Source organism: Barbus barbus (genome assembly GCF_936440315.1).
Source record: "Barbus barbus genome assembly, chromosome: 48".
Lineage (NCBI taxonomy): Eukaryota > Metazoa > Chordata > Actinopteri > Cypriniformes > Cyprinidae > Barbus > Barbus barbus.
The window spans coordinates 12,692,516-12,714,999 of record NC_136726.1 but is presented as its reverse complement, the minus strand read 5'-3'; the positions used below and the strand labels follow the sequence as shown (position 1 = coordinate 12,714,999).

Below are 22,484 nucleotides of genomic sequence, written 5' to 3'. Positions count from 1 at the left end.
CAAAATAAATGACTAAAACTTTAACTAAAAACTAAATGAAATTAGAAAATAATGACACAAAATCTAATTGAGAATTTAAATAAATAAATACATACATACACAACTAGTCTATGATAGTATCTCAATAGTGCTAATAACACTACCAATAGATAATGGCAAATGTAATCTAAATGTAGAAATAGAAGAAATGAGAAAGAGTTATTAAACATCTAATATCAACCATACTGATCACTTTATAAAATCTCTAATAACCACCACCTCATATGGTACAGATATATCAGTCAGTATGCAGAGACTTTTCAGGGCTGAACAATATATTCTTAAAGCAATTTCTATAAAATGCTCAATGTTTTTGTTGTTTTTTATTAACACTCTTTTATTCACTTTGTCTCATCACAGAAGCTTGTTTAATATGGATTATTTTTGGTGTGCTCCATGATGGCCATCAGGGCCAGCCAGGTCTCCTCAGCAGTGGGGATGATCTGATTGGCTGGCAGGAGGAAACCATAGCGGCCAGTGTCTCTCAGCTCAAACGTGTAGGAGTACTTGATGCCCTGGTTGTAGGTCCAGTCGATAGTGCCTCCACTGGCTTGATCTGTGGACAGAGAGATTGTTAGAAGGGTGCAAAACTGATATGAACTGAAATGAAAATGAGTCTTCTCAAACTTACAGATGGTAGTAATGATGCTTCCATATGTGTAGCGAGTGTTATGCAGTGACTGCAGGGCAGAAAGAGCCTTCCTGGCGAGCTCATGCTGAAGGGACAATACAGAATTTGATTTAATTGATGCTATATATGTCTAGAATAGTGTGTTTCCACATGCATACCAGTTCAGCCTTGTCCTTTGCAGCAGTGCTTGTGTATCCGTATGGATAGAGGAGCATCTGGGAATAGCTGTGGATGGACACAAAGGCCTTGAGTTTACCATGTGATTTCACAAAGTCCACAATGGCCTTGACCTCGGGCTCAGAATGAGCGCTGGGTCCACGGTACGTCTCAGTGCAGGGGTTGTTACTGGAACCAGCACCTGAGGTTGGGAAACAGAAAAATAAGATAGTATTACAGTATATACTATCGGAATTTTACTTACAGTAGGGGCATAAACACCATGGTGATTAATTAGAATGTAACAGTAATCAGAAATGGAAAAACTGTCTAATATTTGATACTTGACAATAGTTATTGTTTATATCATGAAATTCTGATTTTTTTTCTCATACAATTATTTTTTAGGCTAAATTTAGGCTAATATTTCTGTTTTACGATAGAACTGTTAAATGACTGCAGCTAATATCCTTTGATGCAATTAACTCAATTTTATTGTCAAATCTTTGCATTTTGAATCCAAAATATAGCCTGTAATTCATAATTGAATGTGAAGAGACAAGAATAATTTCCTGTGTTTAACGTATTAGGCTTAAAAATAAGATTGAATGTGTACATATTAATTTTCTTTTACTGTTATTCTTTCATTTTCTTTATTCCATAAATCCATTAATCCATTACGGCCTTGCTTTACAGTATAACCATAGTAACTGATTACATGTAATCTGGATTACGTTATCAGATTCCAAAAATCAAGTACTCGTAATTAGAGTATTTTATAATGCTCATAATTAGATTACAGTTACTTTTTATGGATTACATTTTATTCAATGGCAGTAAATCTTTGATAATTTACTGATTCTCCATAACTCTTCTTTTAAATGGATTCCCAATCGTTTTTGTCAGCCAAAACTACTTCAGCATGAAATATTTTCTTGAAAATATCTCTGAGGAAGTTAATATTTCAATAATTTAACAACACATTCGCATATTTACAGTTCAGTGTTGATTAATAGTCAGATTGGTATGCAGGTAAACAAATTAAATATTTCTATTTTTAGTGTTTAATTAATGATAAGGGTTTTTATTAACTCACAAACCCACTGCAGTTCTAACAGTAAGCCTAGTTTGGGAAACCCTGGTTTAATGTAACGTGTAATGCATTTTATGAGGTTGATTTAAAGAAATTAAATGTATTTTCTTTCTCATTGCTTTTTTATGTCAATTCAATGGTAAATTTAAAACAAGTTAGATAAAAAAAAGTAATCTAAAAGTAATCTAAAGTGTAGTCTGAATACATTCCCTATAATGCGCAACCGTAACTAACTACAGTTTTTATCATGTAATGTGTAATCAGTAATGTATTACAATTTGTAAATAATCTACCCAGCTCTGAGTATAACTGCAATGATAAAAGCATCTCACCTCCAAAGCCAGCGTCCCAGTTCCTGTTAGGGTCAACTCCAACACAGCTGGAGCCAGAGTTTGGCTTTCTGGTTTTACGCCACATGCGATCCTTAACCAAACAGATTTGCAATTGAAAAGCAGTCCGTTGGAATACGTTCTCAAAATACAGTTGTTCTGATCTGAATGTGGATGTGAAGTCTTCCAGGCATCAGGCTTTAAAACTCACTCTGCTGTGGGTGTATGCGAAACCATCAGGGTTGGTGACGATCTCCAAGAAAATATCATAGTTGTTAAGGATGCCGGTGAGGACGGGGTCACGTCCGTAGTCAGTCACGATCTGCATACATCAGAACACACGGGCATATGTGCTTTAGTCTATTCCTGTTCAAATCTGTTTTTATAGCATGTTGTGTTTGCCAATTAATAACTTTACCTTCTTGGCAAACCAGATTCCGCTGGCCTGGGTGACCCATTCTCTGGAGTGGATGCCAGTGTCGATCCAGATACCTGGACGGTTTGCTCCAGTGCTGAACTGAGAAAGAGCACATGGGGTCACAATGATAAAATCATAATTATATTACACAGACATACTGCATATGAATTGTGATATATAGGCCTGTACATATACAATGGAATCCAAAAGACCACACTGAAAGATTTAAAATCTAATTTGATCTGTTAAAATAATAATGATGCAGAAATTACATGTCATCTTTAAATCTGGAAATGTTTCAGAATTTTGAAAAATTTATTAAAAGCTGAAACTGAGGAGGGACCTCATATTGTATCATATTGTAGAGATAAATTCCTTACAGATAATTTTTTTAATTCGTCTGTTGATGTTCGGTGGACTAATCTACAATTTATTAATGTTTTCTTAAAAAGAAAATTTATGTTAATTTTCCATTACATTTTTTCACTCGAATTGTTAATATAATTGCAAATTCATAATATAGTTAATATAACTGGTAATAAGAAAAAATATATAAAATTAGAAAAATGCGAAATAATAGCATTTTCCCTAGAGGTCTCTTGCTGCAATAAAAGTATGCACATTTATCATTATTTATCATGACCTACCTTCAGGACGTTCAAGGGGCGGTTCTCGTAGCTCTTACCAATCACAATTTTGCTGACGAGATTGCTGTTCTCTGCCACAAGCATGTCCATGAAAGAGTTAATCTGAGAGAAACATGGCTGTTTGTATTATGTGTGTAAAATTGTTTAAAATATACAAAATGGTAAAATTCTGGAAAACATGAAACAACATAGTCACATCCATCAAGTCTCGCAATGCACTCATATAATTAAAGTTGTGCACAACTTACAGAGTTCAGATCATGGTAGCTGGTGTAGACAAAATCATCGGTACTTCTTGGAAAGGTACGATATTTCACCATCTCACGTTCCTCGTCATCCAGCAAATCCTTACAGAGTAAGAAGAATGAAAAAAAAATTCAACTTCACATTTTGTGATTACCCAAACTGTATATTTAATATGATCAAAGATTCATTGTGGTATAACCCAAGGTTTCCCAAACTTTCATTCGCAAACCTGTGGGGGTTTCTGAGTTGATGGAAAGCTAATAATTAATAAAAAATTTTAATTTTAATAAATTTTAAAACAAAAACACAAAAAGATTACATAACATTTTATTTGTTTACCTGCATGTCATACCATTAACCAACACCAGAGAACCTTGAACAAGTGTCAGTTATTGAAACACTAACTTAAAATCCCACGGGGTACTTCAAGGAAATATTTTAGATAAAAAGGGGTCCGATTGACAAAAAAGTTTCCTGGTGCATCCAAAGAATGTGTGTCTTATGATGATTCTCTCCAAGCTATTATAATCATAGCAATCAAAAAGTTTAATTAATAGTCCCACCTGGACATCCAAAATCATGACATTATACTGGATCTGATTGTATCCCAGGAATGCCCTGACTGCCTGAAGGCTGTGAAACGGGACATGAACATCCACAGGCAAGGACTCACGAGCAGGCTCCCTCCAGAAGTTCAACTTTACACAGACAGAAACAAGTAAATCAGATGTTCACAAAGTACAATGTTTATATGCTAAATGCATATGAGAAACATAAATAAGTAGATCTCTGGTTTTGATGTGAAACTTACCCCGAGGTGTTCCTGTTCAGAAAGCTCCTTCAGGAGAGAAATCTGTGCCTCATCTTTTGCAGTGATCCGAAGAACCTGGTCTCTGTAGATACATCAAAACATATGCAGGAATACTTCTTAAGATATGTGGCTTTATTTGAAGTTTCATCGCAAATAAATATATTTTGTCCATACAATGAAAGACGGTCATTGCATAGACAAAAACGCTGACACTTTTTGAAAACAACAACTTTTTTTGGAACAACATGAAGGTGAGCAAATGATAATTTTTTGGATAAAATGTCCATTTAAAACTCACCTCTCAAAAGTCTTTTTTGGAAAAAACGGGCCACAAACAGAGCAGTTAAAAATATGATTCCTTTCATCATCTTAAACAGTAAAGCTATCAGCATTAAAAATCACACTTCATATTTTATCACTGTATCTATCACCATGATGACCCTCCTCCTGAGCACTCAGCGCTGAATAAACCACAGCTTCCTCCCTCAAACTCAATGTAAAATGCTGCACAGCTTTTATCTTTTTTGGTGCATAATCATGCAGAATATATATACATATATATATATATTTTTTTTTCTCTCTCTTTTTTTTAACCTAGTATACTGTAAACAAGATTTATGAGCTCACCCCTCAAAGGTCTTTTTGCCAAACGCGGCCACAAACAGAGCAGTCAGCACCAGTAGCCCCTTCATCTTGCTTGAGTAGAACTTTCTAGCTAGAGTCACCCTTTATATACTGTCCTGGTGGCTGTGACCTTGTATTAACGGTTTGGCAAGCCTGCTGCTGTGGTTCCCACAATATTATACAATACTAATGCTGAAGTTTGCCAAATGAGAGCAATGCAACTAGTAACAGAAAGATAGAAAGACAGTAAAAACAAGACCAAATTAACAATGAGGTCCAACTGTATAGACCATGTTGGAGCAAATATGCTAAATTAATTTTTTTACTAATTCAGTCATTAGTCAGGTGGCTACACTGCATTTGACCACTGGATATACAAAAATCATTTTGAGTTTAAGAAGTGTTTCAACATTACATCAACTACTGATGAACACGTTCATTTTTATTTGAATTATCACTCAGTCGTTTATTTTACCATGCATTACTTTGGAAGGTGTTTGTCTTTCAAACACATTAAAATGCACAGATTCTCAAAATCGCTAACATTTTTCTAACCTGATCCTCTTTCACCTAATATATTTTTTCATTTGAAGTACCCCTGCGATTTTAAAATAAATATTTTAATAATGAAGTATCACATTTGCATGTTCACGGTTCTCTGATGTTGGTTATGGTCACATCATGACATGCAGGTAAACAAATAAAATGTTTCATTTTTTTCAGTAAGCGTTTTATTTTGGTTCATTTAAAAATTATTTGTTTTAATTTAAGATTTCTATGATTTACTTATTAGCTTTTCACTGAACTCATAAACCCTCTGCAGTTCCTATCTGGCATCTATCTATCTATCTATCTATCTATCTATCTATCTATCTATCTATCTATCTATCTATCTATCTATCTATCTATCTATCTATCTATCTATCTATCTATCTGCTGATGGACAGAATATGTTAATGACATTCATGCATTTGTTATCAGATATTATTATACAGGCCAAGATGACCAAACCATTGTAATCATTTACTTCTTCTGCAGTTTTCTGATCTGCAAAACCGCATAATGAGTCATAATCTGACAGGAAAGTTACACCTAAATGGTGATTAAACATCACATAGCCCACCCACACGTGTAAACAAACTTATACTTTCACACAGCATTGCTATTTTAGCCACAGCTAGTCATGGTACTGTTAGTCAAAGCCCCATACGTCTGAATAAACAGTTGGAATGGTTATTAGACACCCATGAAAATAAATATTTATATAGTTTATGCATTTATATCTCTTCGCAAAACAAGATCTTGCTGTGTGGAATAGAATAGCAGAAAATGCTTGTACCAAGTATAGTTTTGGCCTTGTGTTGACATTAAATCAACTCAGACAGGCCTGCTGCTTTGGTTCTCACAAACTTGTGTAACACTGCCACTGAGTCTGATGGATGAGAACAATGCAGCTGTTTTTCATCTTCATTTTTAGGCATTGTGATGCAATTTAGTCTATGGAACGTTCGTGAAAAATATGTTGTTCCTTAGTGGTTGAACTAAAGGCTGTTAGTTCAAACCTACACCTCCATTACCCAAGTAATGCACTGAAAGACACTTTTGTAATCTAGATGAAACAGAGCTAAATAAAGAAGTGACTGTGTTTTAGTGATTGATTGAGTGAGTGAGCAGTAATTACATACAAGATAAGACAGGAAACACACCCAGCTTCTGAGTATATTCAGACAACAGTGTCATTATAGCTATATAACAGTACAGTTAGTCATGACAATGATCAGTGGCCATGCTGTTAGAGCTTCATGTCCACATCAACTCAACAAAATGACTGAAGCAAGGATTTCAAGCAGGCTTAGTGAAGATAAGTCTGCACAAATCTTTAATAAAACTCAAAGAGAGACAGAAAAGCAGAATTTAGTATATCAGAATTTAAAGTCTTACATCACCACACCCTTTCCAAAACCACAGCTTCCTGTACAAGGCCAGCGCATCAGTTTCTGTCAGAGTGCGGCTGTTTCCTGCCCTCCGCCCCATAATATGCACTTACGATGACTTGCTCTGACCTGTTAGGATGTGTATTTTTTATGTTGAAAAAGAAAAAGCATGTTAACCAAATTAATATACTGCATATACAGATTCCTAAGGCCTCACGGGTGTGTAGAATATCAGAGACTGAATCAGACAAATTTAAGATGCATCAGAACATTGAAACCTGAGGAGCTGGAATTCAGAGAGGTCCCAAGAAAACAGGACAATGTCATAAATTAGATTCTGGCACCACTAGTCTGAAGCAAGCAAACTAACCAACTCTTTCACAAAACAGTTTACAACCTTGAGACAAAAGAACACTTATTGATAATTCCAATTCAGGAAAAAGACTGTCAAATTTGGGGCAAGTAATCAAGATTTATGGTCAAAGAGAGGGCCATCACATGGGTTCCACACTGGAAAACTACGAGCTACAGACTTGCTTAGATTGGCTACCCCCACACATAGAAGACAAAGAATCCGACTCAAATTCCTTGGTTCACAAAGACTGTCTGCTTCCATATGCACCTAAAATCATCTTGAAAGACTTTCATTTTCAATTTTTAATGAAACTAATCATTTCTATGCATAACTGCATATTATGTATGTAACCCACACATTTGACTATCCTTGTTTTAATCACTCATTGTGTATGTCTTGCTTTTAATAAGTATTGAATAGCTTAAGCCTTAAAGGGTAATATTCATGTTTGGTATGTATGAGTTTGAAAATTCATGCTTTAAATGTTTCTTCCAATTAATTCTTTGTACAATGTATCATATTCAGGTTATAGAAATCACATTCAAAAGTATGCTTTGCAAGAGCTTGTAAAGTTTGGACATGTGACTGACCATTTAACATGTTGATTTATTGATGGGGTGGAGAAACAAAGCAATACCCCGAGCAAGGACAGTATCTAATTGGTCAAGACGTCCAGATGGGAGGGTCTGAAAGTCGAGTTTAAAAACTCAGGACACCATCAAACTCTCTCTTGGTCCTCTCCCTACTCCTCTTCTTCTCTTTTGCCACTGCGTTTTGACGCTGCTCATTGAGCGTGCTCTGGTCCCTGTGCCAGCTGCTACCACAGTGAGAAGAAAACCAACCTAGTCTCTTTACATCCCTTTATTCTTTTACTTGAATTTTCTTTTCCGTTGTGAGTTTCGCGTACTCAGTTAAGTTTTGCAGCCACGCCTCGTCTCTGACTCGAGTCTGTGACCGTCTCAAAACTTCTAATTTCAAATGAAAAGTAGTCTAGTAATTTCTAGTAATATAACAATATTATACAGTACAATATTATGAGTATTTAAATTACAATATTAAACATTTTAAGAGACGTGGCTAGTCGAATTGTATTATAGTTCACCCTTAACTGTAAAATGTAAACATGGATTAAAATGTTAAATTTTTTAATTAGATTTATTTGTTATAGTAATTTCAAATGTATTATTAATTTGTGTGTGTGTGTGTGTGTGTGTGTGTGTGTGTATGTATGAATAAATTATTATTGAATTATAATAAATTATAAATTATATTATTTATATTTTTGTGTTTGTGAATATATATGTACACAAACATATAAATATAATTAATCATTTAAAATAATTAAATAATATATTTATTTATATACACACACACACACACACACACACACACACACACACACACACACACACACAAAACAAACATATTTCATTTCAATTAATAATAATTTAATAATTAATTTTAAATAATTATATAAAACAAGTGTTATTAAAACAATCCGCATTTAATCCACGTTGCAGTTACCAACGAACTATAATACTTTTCTACTAGTCATGCCTCATAATCTCCAGCTAGCTCTCCCATCTGTCCGCAAGCGTTTCACTTTGTAACAAGAGGCATCTCATACATGGCTCTGATTGGTAGTTCAACTCTACATCTCTGCTCCTATTGGCTGAACAGCGCACATTGGCAATGAGCGGAAGTCTTTCAGTGTAAGTGAGTGTGAGCCAGAGGGATAGAAGTGGGAGTCTGTCCCGTTCAACAAAAGTGACCCGTCAGGGAAAGTTGCCGGTGGGAATAGAGTCAGCGCTGGTTATCACATCTAAACAAGCTCGACAAGAATGGAGATCGAGAAAGAAGTTAAAAAGGTACGCGTATTGAACTGGTCATGGTCCAAAAGGTTTGTTGCAGAAACATTCGGCAACGCCCTTAAAGGTAAAGCCACTGCCATTGTTATACATGGCGAAACATTTGGCATTACAACTCTCACATTCGAGGCCGAGTGATTAAAAAAAACTGTTTACATTTAGTGAGAAATAGGAAGTGGTCATTAATAGGAAGTAAAACATAAAAGGATGATCCTGGTTCTTTTTTATTTGCTAGAAACATGAATTGAATTTCAAGTTTTAGTTAAAAGATCCTATAGATTTTCCTTTTCCAAACTGTAAACAAGTTGGAAGTTGTTGTTAATATTATGCAAGTGGGTTTCTTTCATCACTTATTGCAGCAATTCAACCACTAGTCAAATTGCAAATTTAGTGGTGATAAAACATGTTTTGACACACAGTACATGTACAGTAAAGAAAGAAGTGGGTATTTGCAAGAGGTTATGTAAAGATGTGAAGTTCCTCTAGTCTACGGCTTAAAGTTTTAGTTCAACCCAAAATGAAAATTTGATCATTTACTCACCCTCATGTAGCTCCAAACCTGTATAACGATATTCTTCTGTGAAACAAAAGATATTTTGAAGAAAGTTCTTCAAAGACAATGAATGATGACTAAAGATGTCAAGCCTTTCATGTCCCATATAAATAGTCAATATGACTTGTGCACTTGATGAATGGACTGAATGAAATCAGATTTATTTGAATCCGATTCACAAACCAATCTGAATGATTTGTTCACAAATCTGATGCAATTCTCAAGTTCAACTCACAGTCTCAGTCTATTATGATCTAGTCTTAACAGGTTAACTTGTCACTACAGTTTTGACGAATTAATAACATGTAATTTCAACCGGTTTCTCTCCCAAACCTATCGTTATGTCAGAAGAGTTAAATATAATGTATTATATATTACATTAATGCTATTTTATGGCAATTTTGCATCCTTTTTGGAGCCGGAAAGTTGCAGTCATCATTCATTTTCATTGCATGGAAAAGAACAACCAACAATCTTTCAAACAATATCCCTTTAAAAGAAATGAATATTACAATACAAAACATTTCCACATTTGCATACAATTGCAAAAAATAATGTAGTAAGAGTTCAAGAGTTTGTCAAGGAAATGGTCAACAAACATTAACATTTGTCATGTTTAAAGCAACTTTAGTTGATGCAATAATATTTTTTTCATTTGCTAAATATTTGTGAATGCCACATCATTTTCTCTGTCAAATAGATGTTTTTAAAAGCATTAATTTGCACTCTGTGTTCTCAGGAGCTAGTGAGGGTAGGTACAGTATAAATATTAAGTACAGGTTTATGGACCGAAATGCCACAGTGGGCCTCATTGTCTCGCTGTTAAACAGTAACTACTCCTCAGGTCTTGATTTTTAAGCAGAAAAATGTTCTTCTTTAACACAAAAGATGTGCTAAGCCTCCCAGGCATTCTCCATCTTGATAAATACTTGACCTTATAAGGCGGTCTTCCAGCTGAGGAGCTTTAGTGTTGAGAACTGCTGAGACAGGAATAAGCTTTATAAAATAAATATTATAATATCTAGTTATCAGATGTTTCTCAAATATATATTGCACTTGAAATTTCTTGTAGAAATGGAAGAGAAGTTTGAGAGGCATTCTTCTCCTTCCTTTAATTATGGAAATAATGTCCTGCTTCAAACTAAAGAGCATTTTGTAAGGCCTGTAGTTTTTGACTTAAATAGTAAGTTCTATGAAGTTTCAAGAAGCTCATGATCATGTCATTTGAGGAGAATTCTTAAAAAAATCTAACTTTCTTATGAATCCACCTTTTAATGAATCTTGTCTGCTTGTCTTATAAAAAGCAGACCCCAGAAGAAATGCAACTTCACCTTTGTTGGATCTGGCAAAATTAGTAAAGGAATACATAAGAGTTTAGAGAGCATTTTTCATGAACCCGTTACATGCTACATGTTGGTGTCTTTTTTATTTATTTGATTGTTTTATAAATTATTAAAAGCACAAATGTCTTTTTAAGTTGTGAACTGGAAATGCAAATCTCTTGTGAGATCTAGTGGACATGTTAGAGAATAAATAAATAATTCAAAAATAAATAAAACATTTTGTCCCAACAGTTGACTAGTTTAATACATGATAAATCCACAACCCTTTTACCAATTTTGGCATAGTTTATTTATTTAGGCTGTTTATTTAGACTTAATATTTTATTTAATATATATTGCTAGAAAAACACCCCTGTTAAAATGCCAGGTTTCTGTGATGTAATAAAATGAGACCAAGATGAATAATTTCATAACTTTTTCCACCTTTAATGTAAACTATAACCTGTACAACTAAATTAAAAAACAAACTGAAATATTTTAGGAAAGGTGGAGTAAAAATAAAAAAACTAAAATAATGTGGTTGCATAAGTCTGCACACCCTTAAACTAATACGTTGTTGAAGCACCTTTTGATTTTATTAGACCACTCAGTCTTTTTGGGTATGAGTCTATCAGCATGGCACATCTTGACTTGGCAATATTTGCCCACTGTTCTTTGCGAAATTGCTCCAAATCTGTCAGATTGCGAGGGCACCTCCTGTGCACAGCCCTCTTCAGATCACCCCACAGATTTTCAGTTGGATTCAGGTCTGGCTCTGGCTGGGCCATTCCAAAACTGTATCTATATCTTCTTTTGTTGATTTGGATGTATGCTTTGGGTTGGTGTTGTGCTGAAAGATGAAGTTCCTCTTCATCGTCAGCTTTCTAGCAGAAGCCTGAAGGTTTTGTGCCAATATTGACAGGTATTTGGAACTGTTCATAATTCCCTCCACCTTGACTTAAGTCCCCAGTTCCAGCTGAAGAAAAACAGCCCTAAAGTGTGATGCTGCCACCACCACGGTTCACTGTGAGTATGGTGTTCCTTTGGTGATGCGCAGTTTTTTTTTTTTTGTGCCAAAAATACCTTTTATAATTTGGTTTCATCAGACCATAACACATTTTCCCACATGCTTTTGGGAGACTTATAATGTTTTTTTGTAAAATCTAGCCGGGCATGGATGATTTTCTTCCCACCTTACCCCATAGCCCAGACATATGAAGAATACGGGAGATTGTTGTCACATGTACTACACAGCCAGTACTTGCCAGAAAATCCTGCAGCTCCTTTATTGTTGCTGTAGGCCTCTTGGCAGCCTCCCTCACCAGTTTTCTTCTCATCTTTTCATCAATTTTGGAGGGACATCCAGTGCTTGGCAATATCACTGTTGCTCCATATTTTCTCCACTTGATGATGATGACTGTCTTCCATTGTATATCTAATGCCTTGGAAATGATTTTGTACACTTCTCCTGACTGATACCTTTCAACAATGAGATCCCTCTGATGCTTTGGAAGCTCTCTGTGGACCATGGCTTTTGCTGTAAGATGCGAAGGAAATGTCAGGAAAAGCCTACTAGAACAGCTCAACTTTATTTGGCTTTAATCAGAAGCACTTTAAATGATGGCAGGTGTGTACTGACTCCTATTTAACATGAGTTTGAATGTGAATGCTTAATTCTGAACACAGCCACATCCTTCGTTATAAGAGGGTGTGCACACTTATGCAACCACATTATTTTAGTTTTTTATTTTTACTCCACATTTCCTAAAAGATTTCAGTTTGTTTAAGGTTATAGTTTATATTAAAGGTGGAAAAAATTCTGAAATTATTTATCTTGGTCTAATTTTTTTACATCACAGAAACCTGACATTTTAACAGGGGTGTGTAGACTTTTAATATCCACTGTATATATGAATTTGATAATTAACATTTGACAAAGACACAGCACCTCCTTTCCCTCGCTATTTGTTGGAAAGAAAAGAAAATTTGTTATTTTTGAAATAAGTAGGAAAGGGCCAGAGGGGTCACCATTTAATTAAAATAAAATAAATGCATATGCTTTTTTAAATTTGTGATTATTTGACTAATACTTTTGTTTGATATGTGTTTGTGACTCGGGAAACGTCTTCTGTTGTTTTGCCAGATAACCCTGGGCCATGAGATTGGAGCTGGAGCTGCCTGTCTGAAATGCAAGGACAAATGTGAAGGCTTTGAGCTTCACTTCTGGCGGTTTGTGCTTGCTTCCTTCCTACATATTTGTGCAATGTTATGATTCATGCATGTGGTTTTCATTGCGAAAAATGTATCTAATCATGTTGGGTCATCATTGATTTGACTTCTCTTTTTTTTTTTATCCGTCATTATCATTTTGTCAAACTCACCAACATGCAATACCGTAGCTATCTGGCAAAAAACTGTCACACTGAGAGAGCTCTGGCCATTAGCTGCACTCTGGTGGTTTTCCTGAAGTGAGAACCACAGGTGCCAAGATGCCTGTGCCAGAGCTCTATCACTGCAGCGGTGGTGCGTGCCGTTCCCAATCACTCTCATGGGGTTTCAGGAATTCTTTGAATGAAAAGACATCAATGTGGATACAGGTCATTGGATGCAGAGCCAGAGACTTCATCTTTGTGTTTGCTTTTATGCAGCAGGGAAGGGCAACTAGCCATCCAGTGCTGAACAGAATTAGTCAGGTCTTGGTAGGGTTACTATGGAAGCTTATTTCCACCACCGAAAATATAAATATAAATAAAATAAAAATTTATTTTTCACACAATTCAGAATTGTGAGGTAGAAACTCGCAGTTGTGAGAAAAAAAGTCTGAATTAAGAGTTTTAAAAAAAATCACAAAGACTTTTTAAGTTTTTATTCCGTGGCCAAAATAAGCTTCCATAGGTTCCATGTTGTGACTCAAACAGGCTTAGACTCACTTCCTGTGCCTCATCTTTAATTCAAAGGCATTCTTTTGTAAATGGCTTTGGATAAAAACATCTGTGCTTTGATGCTTTTAATCACTGACATGCAGAAACATTTCTTTTGGGTGAAGATAAAGCCTCTTTGGATGTGTGGCTACGATTTATGTTGTAGCATTTCCCAAACGCCATCTTTCTTACTCCTTTGCTCTCATTGATATGTTAAACAGCCCAAAGTGTCTTTAAAGGGGCCACATTCTACTTTTATAGCATTTTATTTTCTTCACTTATAATGTTAGTATGGTTTCTTGTACCAAAATATCATCATTTAGTTTGCATGACCATTTTCTACCCTCTTACTGAGCCTGCATTGACAATGACAGCAACTATAATATATATATATATATATATATATATATATAACCGGAAAACATACATTTTTCCTTTTAAATTGGCAACAAACTTATACCTTTTATTTATTTATAAAATGTTTACAGCTCTCAATGCAACACAATATGGTTTTAGTATGATTTAAATATATATGCTATAGAAATGCTCAAAAAATCATGCCGAAAGTGATTTAGTATGTAGCCCATGGCCTTCTTTTTCCAAGTAATTTCAGAATATCTGTGCATGCCTTAACTTGACATTTGCACAGCGATCCAAAATAATGTTATCAGACTCTTACCTAAACAAAACAGACATTACTCAGAGAGACAGCTCATCCTACAGTAAAAATATGCTCCTTTCATTCTCTGTCAATCACTTGAGCTTTTAATATACAATAAATGCGTAAACGCAAGCCTTTTTTCTCAGTATGCTGCTCTTCGGTTTGGATTTATTTGAAATAAAAATCCTTTCTAACAATATAAATATCTTTAGTGTTACTTTTGATCAATTTAAGTCCTTGCTGAATAAAATATTGATTTCTTTTAGAAAATCTAAATGACCGGTCACATTTTTGAATGGTAGTGTATGGTTACCATAAAAGTGTTTCCATATTCACCCAAAAATTAAAATTCTGTCTTCCCTTATAACAGAAAGATTTGTCGAAATTGCAAGTGCGGCGTTGAGGACCATGACGTGCAGCTCGAGACTGAGGAGAATAAGAAGGTGGGCAAGCTTTTTGAGGACACCAAGTACACAGGCCTTATAGCCAAGTTGAAGAGAGATGGCATCCCATCTTATAGAGGCAACCAAGTCACCATCTGCATCCCGGCCACCACCGTCAGCACTGCTTCTCCTGTTCCTGCTGCCAGCTTTATCCCCGGCTCCAGCCAGATCTCTACTCCCAGCGCCCAGCCTCCTCATTCCCCACCTGCTGCTGCAGTTCGCTCCCCTGCTTCAACTGCAATGGGCCCTACTGCTGCCCCAGGAACAGGCACTGCTGCATCAGGGCCAGGCCATAGTGCGGTTTCGTCTGCTGCCACGCCAACTAAAGGCCTTGTTGCTGCCGCTACTGTTGTTCCATCCCCTACCCCAGTGCCTGCCAAAACAGATGTGGTTAAATCCGTTACCTATGACTGGGCTCCACCTGGGATCAACCAAAGTTTGGTATGTTATATTATATATTTTGTTATATGTATACATGTATGTATTTATTTATTTATGAATTTATGCTGGAGGGCGAAGTTTATAATTGTACCGTGAGACTTGTCCACTAGAGGTCACTGTTCTCCACTTCATTTTTTGAGAATCCTCTTTTTAAGGAATAATCTAATAGCTAAATATTAGGGGGAAAATTAGCATTTATTAATTTAGCCAATAATTAAAATGAGGAAAAAATAGAGCCTTTAGCAGTTATGTTAAAAGTTACTGAATTAGTTTGAACTACTTTGAAAAATTTAATTTTTTTGCATTTATTAAGTCCTTTTCATTTTTATTTAAAAAAATGTAAGCCTGCATAAATCTTTTATTTTTAATAAAAATTCTGTTGCAAAACGATACATTTTTTTTTAATTATTACAAAAATTTAAATGAAGATTGTTTGGTATTATAATATATATTTATCAGTTCTACAATCATAAAAAAAAAAAAAAAAACTAATTGCACATTTCTTTCAGAAATTAATCGCGATTAATCCCACCTAACATTAAAGTTTTTAAATATACATTTATATTGTAATATTTTCACATTCGGTCTTCAAATTAATGTAGAAACAAAATAAAGACAGTATATATTTAATACTTGTTTAATGGCATCTTTTTTATGGCTGAAGGCAAGTATCACTGATATCAATCCTACTGATGTCTATAGGAAAAAAAAAAGTTCCCTAATATTTAACCCTTGACTTTAGCCATTCAACATTACAGTATAAATAAGAGCTATCAGTATTAACATTTATAAGACTTTAAAAAATAACAACTTCTAATTTACAGGAAGTGAACTTAAAACAATCTTCACATTTCATAATAAATGTCATATTTACCTGTGATTCAGCAAGTAGGAAATATACAAAAATTAAATAAAGTTATCAAACACTAAATTCCTAAATTAAATATAGATGAATATATATGTTATTGAATATAGATGAAAGCAACAAAAGTAATTTATTTAGTCTCTTTTTTCTTTTGTTCTTTGATTTAACAGACATCACAGCAGATGGGTTATTTAGGTTATTTGGCTGCTGAAAGAGCTGCTGCTGCTGAACGTGACGCAGATCTGACACGTATGCTCGTAGTTTCATTTGCGCTTTAATATGAAATGAGACAGGATACAGCGCGAGCCACTGAATTTGTGCGTGCAACTGAAGAGCACGTGTTACAAGCACAGTATAATGGCTGACAGGACAGACATCTCATCTGATTGCAGGTCACAGTTGTTCTACTGAAGCTTCCACTTCACCTGTACCGTTTCCACACTCATTTGACTCGCGCCTGGCTCTGAGGTGAAGTGGAGTGCACGTATGAAAAGTCTCCTCTTTAATGTGGTAGTGAAGATGTTCTGCGTCTAAATAAATGAATATATTTTAAAATATTTTTAACGCTGTTAAACTGGAAAAATTAATAATCTGCATTAACACGCTAATTTTGACAGCACTAATATTTATTAATTCAGTTATCATAAAATAATTATAACATTTCTCTTAGAATATCCAAAATAAATAAATAAAAATATGAAAGGAATACTTGAAATGAAAGTCCTGTCGTTTACTACATGTAATGTCACTCCAATTTCATACAATATTATCATTTATTTTTTGCTCAAAAATACACATTACAAAAGCTAAATGGGTTCCACATCTAATTTCATATTAACCAAAAAACATCACTTCTGTCCTCTCAGGCTCTGCGATACATGGAGCTTCTGCCTCCGGAGCGGCGGCCCATCGCTGGCACATCGGGAGCAGATTACCGTAAGAAACAGATGGCCAAACAGCTTCCCGACCACGACCAAGACCCCGAGCGCTGCCACGAACTCTCGCCAGGCGAGGTTAAGCAAATGCAGCAGTATGTCCGCAAGTACAAGGACGAGGCATTGGGCATAGGCGACATCACCCTGCCCGAGGAGATGGGACAACAGGCAGGTATGACCGGGGAAAAGGGTCCTCAAGGCCTCGGGGCAGGAGGGAAACCTGGTGCTGGAACAACAGGGACTCCTGGAGACAAAGGTGATGCTATTGCTACAATGGGAAAAGTTGGCGCCCCGGGGGCTGCTGGGATGTCACTCGCTGGACCTGTTGGTAACTATGTAAGTATGCCATTCCTACAGACATGTTTTCAAATGGATTCAAATGATTGTCATGGACACATTTTTTTTATTACCTTTCTGTTCTCATTATCCCTGTACATCTGAATGACTCTCAATCGAATTTATAGGCATTTAAATGTCACCATCTATTAATGAAAAATCCGCTTTGGAGCTGTTGAGCAGCAGTATTTATTTCCACCACATGTCAAATCGTTCTCCAGCGCTTATCTCAGGATTCACTTGATCAACATAAGAGCAGTTCAGATTCTGCCAAGCCCGTGTTAGTCAGGCATTTGGAATGAACGTTATGTTCTTCCAGAGATCTTCATAAATTACCACACTTAGTCCCTGTGGTTATGTTCAAGCTCTGGTGGATTTTTGTTTACTATATTTCAAGTCGCCTTTAGTCAAACAACAACTTTTGGATGAACAAACCCAAAATTGTTGTTATTCAATGAAAAGCTTTCCAATCATATTCCAAAAATAGGTTATTGCATAAATACGAGAAATGGTCCTAATTATGTGAAATAATCTCATTGTGACATATGACATCATAAATACAAGAAATCGATTATGAGAAATAGTCACATTATGGCATGTAAAGACATAAATTTCATAAATAGTCATAATTATGCAAAATAATTGGATTGTATGAAAATGTCATAAAAACGACAAGTCATAATTTGAGAAATAATGTGATAATGTGTGAGAAGTAAAGTCATTATGCAAAAGTTGTTGAGATACAAAATCATAAATGAAAAGTCATAATTATGAGATATAAAGCCATAAATATGTAGTAAAGTGATTATGCAAAAGTTACATTGGGATATAAATACAAGAAATAAAGTTGGAATTATAAGATATAAAGTCATATTCTGAGAAATAACGTTATAAATGTGAGAAATAAAGTATCTCTGATATATAGTCATATTGTAAGATATGAAATCAGAATTAGAGGCAAGAAATAGTTAAACTGTATGATATAAAGAAATTTGAATCTTGGATGTATTCCCTAAACTTTACAGGGTTTTTTTTTTTTAATTTCCATCATTTCCTATTCATGTTTTCTAAGTCTTACTCCACCTGGGCAGAGGAATTGCTAAAGTAAACGGTCTCTGGTCTTGTTCATTAAAACCAACCTGCCCCCACAGTGTTTTCCCCCTTTCATTCTTCACTGATGTTTCTGCCAAGCTGAACTCATCACCGGATCTCTGCCCACAGTCATGTCACTGCTGCCAGCTGCCCATGAAGAAGGGTGAGCCGGCGGTGTACGCAGAGCGGGCAGGCTACGATAAACTCTGGCATCCGGCGTGCTTTGTGTGCTGTACTTGCTCTGAGCTACTGGTGGACATGATCTATTTCTGGAAGAAGGGTCAGCTGTACTGTGGCCGCCATTATGGAGACAGCGAAAAGCCTCGATGTGCAGGTTGCGATGAGGTGAGTGGAGGCAAAGTAGTTCACATAGTCAATGTCACGAATTTGCTTACATTTGATTAGTGACCTAGATCTCTACTAGATCTCTCATACCTCACCATATGTTTTGTGTTAAAATCTTAAACAATCTTAGTAAAACAATGAATGCAATTCTGTCGACTGTTGTTAAATTGTTTTTAACATACCATATATGGTTCAAAGCACAATATTGAGGGGGAAGTATGTGTGTGTGTGTGTGGTCTCCAGCTCATCTTCAATAATGAGTACACCCAGGCTGAGGGCCACAATTGGCACCTGAAGCACTTCTGCTGTTTTGACTGTGACTGTGTGCTGGCTGGAGAGACCTACGTCATGGAGAATGAGAAGCCTGTTTGCAAACCCTGCTACATGAAGAACCACGCTGCGGTAAAGAGGAGGCATTCTTTAATTTCTCCTCTTCTCTGTCTCTCTGCTCTATACAAAAATGACAGTGAATATGTTATATATTTAGGCCAGGGCTTTGTAACCGAAAGGTTTTTAGCTTCTTTCTTTTTAAAAACTCTTTAGCATTTTTTGTTTTGTTATTAAGCCATATTGTGAGAAATAATAGCATAAGAATTAGATCTATAATGACATGAATACAAGAAGATATACAGTATAATGTCATAAGTACAAGTATTTGTTGCATTGAGATATAGTCATAAATACAAGAAATACATTCATAATTATGAGATGTTAAGTCATATTAAGAGAAACGTGAGAAATAAAGTTGTAATCATATAAAGTCATAAATACAGGAAGTAAAATCACAATTATGCAAAATATTTGAATTATGATAGATAAGGTCATAAATACAAGAAACGTGTGTTTTATTATAGTTGTATTGTGAGAAATAATGTTACAGAAATGAAATATATAATGTCATAAATACTGTTCAATGTTCAAACAAGCGAAACATTTAGCAGCTAGTATTACATCCCCTCACGTTGTCCAAGTATCATTCATGTCACACCTAAATGGAAGTGAATTCCTGCTAAGCCTGGGCTATTAAAACTAACAGGCTCGGCATGTGTTCCTCAGCCATATTGGTTCAGCAGCAGGTGAAGGAGATTTAGGAAGTGCCAGTGACATGATAATCAGAGGACAGCGATGGTGGAAGTGCTCTTAATGGAGTCGTGTGATATCGGACACCACCGATCTCTCTCATCGCCTGCCTGAACTATGATACAGCTCTTATGACTCATCTGCTTAGGAAGGAAAGTTCAGATATTCAAATAGAGCAGATTTTAATTGTGCCTGTAACAAGTGCAATCAAAGAGAGAGAGTCAAACAAACAGATTTGTTATACTACTTCCTGTGAACTTATCTGTATCCCTCTGCTTTCACAGTGTTGTGCGGCCTGTCAGAACCCCATCGAGCCTGAGGCTCAGCGTGTGTCCTATGGAGAGCACCACTGGCACGCCGAACCCCAGTGCTTCCAGTGCTCCTGCTGCTCCAAGTGCCTTATAGGCCAGCGCTTTATGGCCATGCAGGGCATGCTGCTGTGCTCCGTGGAGTGCAAGAAGAAGATCATGGCCTCCTGAAGGAACATCTAGGATCGTTTTTGGAAAAGTGCTTACAGCACCTCTAGCCAGTTTCTCCCTAATGCAGTACACATAATTTCTTCCATCATTTTATTGAGAAATTAATGTATTTGTATGATTAATCTTAATGTTATTCCAAGTCCTTGTTTTTTGGGAAATAATAAGCAATATGGTGGAGCAGCAGCTGAATAAGTGTTGTCGATGTGATTCTTTATTATTAATGATTTAGTATTAATAAACAGAAGCTATGATGGCTTTTGTTCTTCGGCTACTGAAAAATCGATTTTACTCTAATTTTTTGTCTTTATTTCTTATGTCTAAAATTGCACTTTATTTTTTTTTCCCGTAGCTTTCACTTTATCCAATAAATGTTTTGCAGTAATATGAATAGATTTTTTTTCCCCATGTGAAGTGGTTCAACTATGTATCCAAATATATTATGACGTACAAGTTTGGGATCTCAAGGGACAGGTGTTACGCTTGTGTTAATGTCTTGACCGTTTCACACCATTGAAAATTCCAATCCAGGCCGGCACTTTTAGGGAAAAGTTAGCCCTCCGCGTGTTGTCTTACATTTAGCTCTGGAAACTGGGCACAATTCAAGGAAGCCCGGTTCTATTGTCTCTAATGGCGGCGAACTCAAGACTATACCGTCATTTCCTCCCATCGTAACTGTCCGCAGTCGCACGAGGGGCTCGGCTGTTTCACCTCACGCCACACTAGGGTGGAGTTTTCCAGGAGGGAATTCTTTCTTTCAGTGTCAGCCCCTTGCGCAGGAATTTATTTACATGGTGCTTTCCCTGCCAAACACAAAGCACACTTACTTAAACGCTTGCCTCCCTAGCACTTGTTTTCCCCGTGAGCACTAACGGTGAGAGAGAGATGATTGTTGATTTGTAGCTCCCTGGGGTGATGAAACCCAGATGCAAAGCGTTGCTTCTGTTTAGCGAAACTATAGCACAGGCCCCACGCATGAAGAGTCAAGACAGGACAGGGAGATGATCCAAATCCCTGGAGGATCCTACGGGTGACAGCAGAAATGTGACAATTGGGATCCAGGAATTATACTCGTTACTCACAAAACTGTTGAGATTGTTTGTTACAGACATTTGAGAAATGACAGTACGGAAAAATATGAATGTCAGGGATCTGCTTATATATATTCTGGCTAAATATGCAGTGGTGTCTTTTCAGCTTGAGTTTTAAAGCGTTTGTTTTGCCAGACCCCCCTCCTCATTGTGGTCATGTTTATCTGGCCTTTAGCTGAGAAAATGTTCCTAGATAAGCATGCATAAACTAAACTGGTTCATTGTGTAGTGTAATATAAACCATATTATTGTCAAATAATCTGGTGTTAGCACATTATAACATGGCCACATAAATCAGATAGTCAGAGAGATGAATAGATGGACAGATAAACAGACTAAATGGTCAGATGGAATTGTAGATAGTCAAACAGATACGTACGTAGATGGTAGGATGTATATTTTATATATATATATTTATATATATGTGACCCTGGACCACAAAACCAGTCTTGAGTCGCTGGGGTATATTTGTAGCAATAGCCAAAAATACATTGAATGGGTCAAAATTATCAATTTTTCTTTTATGCCAAAAATCATTTGGATATTAAGTAAAGATCATGTTCCATGAAGTTATTTAGTGAATTTCCTACTGTAAATATATCACAACTTAATTTTTGATTAGTAATATGCATTGCTAAGAACTTCATTTGGACAACTTTAAAGGAGATTTTCTCAATATTCATATTCATATATATAGTTGTATCGCAGCCAAATATTGTCCTATCATAACAAACCATTCATCAATGGAAAGCTTATTTATTCATTGACACTT

The 22,484-nt window shown here is 35.9% G+C and overlaps 2 protein-coding genes across 2 annotated transcripts; one reads left to right on the top strand and one right to left on the bottom strand.

Moving 5' to 3' along the window:
• Window positions 1-217: 217 nt before the first annotated feature.
• Window positions 218-5,069, bottom strand: cpa5 (carboxypeptidase A5). Its single transcript, XM_079411648.1, has 11 exons — window positions 4,998-5,069; window positions 4,371-4,452; window positions 4,123-4,257; window positions 3,562-3,660; window positions 3,314-3,415; window positions 2,667-2,765; window positions 2,460-2,570; window positions 2,252-2,342; window positions 829-1,028; window positions 671-755; window positions 218-595 (listed from the first exon to the last, which is right to left on the bottom strand). Exons 1-11 carry the CDS (start codon window positions 5,060-5,062, stop codon window positions 408-410), a joined length of 1,257 nt encoding a protein of 418 aa, XP_079267774.1. The 5' UTR covers window positions 5,063-5,069; the 3' UTR covers window positions 218-407.
• A 3,897-nt stretch (window positions 5,070-8,966) lies between these two features.
• tes (testis derived transcript (3 LIM domains)) lies at window positions 8,967-21,085 on the top strand. The gene is made up of 7 exons (XM_079411646.1): window positions 8,967-9,151; window positions 13,170-13,255; window positions 14,979-15,492; window positions 17,224-17,628; window positions 18,850-19,065; window positions 19,309-19,467; window positions 20,430-21,085. The coding sequence occupies exons 1-7, from the start codon at window positions 9,125-9,127 to the stop codon at window positions 20,622-20,624; spliced, it is 1,602 nt and encodes a 533-aa protein (XP_079267772.1). The 5' UTR covers window positions 8,967-9,124; the 3' UTR covers window positions 20,625-21,085.
• Window positions 21,086-22,484: the final 1,399 nt, after the last annotated feature.

Excerpts from the sequence above, each read along its gene's own strand:
- cpa5 (XM_079411648.1), bottom strand. The coding sequence starts at position 5,062 with ATGAAGGGGCTACTGGTGCTGACTGCTCTGTTTGTGGCCGCGTTTGGC. Across the intron at positions 3,416-3,561 it reads GCTACCATGATCTGAACTCT|ATTAACTCTTTCATGGACAT; the intron begins GTAAGTTGTGCA and ends TGTTTCTCTCAG. Across the intron at positions 756-828 it reads CAAAGGACAAGGCTGAACTG|CATGAGCTCGCCAGGAAGGC; the intron begins GTATGCATGTGG and ends TTGTCCCTTCAG.
- tes (XM_079411646.1), top strand. The coding sequence starts at position 9,125 with ATGGAGATCGAGAAAGAAGTTAAAAAG. Across the intron at positions 17,629-18,849 it reads CTGGACCTGTTGGTAACTAT|TCATGTCACTGCTGCCAGCT; the intron begins GTAAGTATGCCA and ends CTCTGCCCACAG. Across the intron at positions 19,066-19,308 it reads GATGTGCAGGTTGCGATGAG|CTCATCTTCAATAATGAGTA; the intron begins GTGAGTGGAGGC and ends TGTGGTCTCCAG.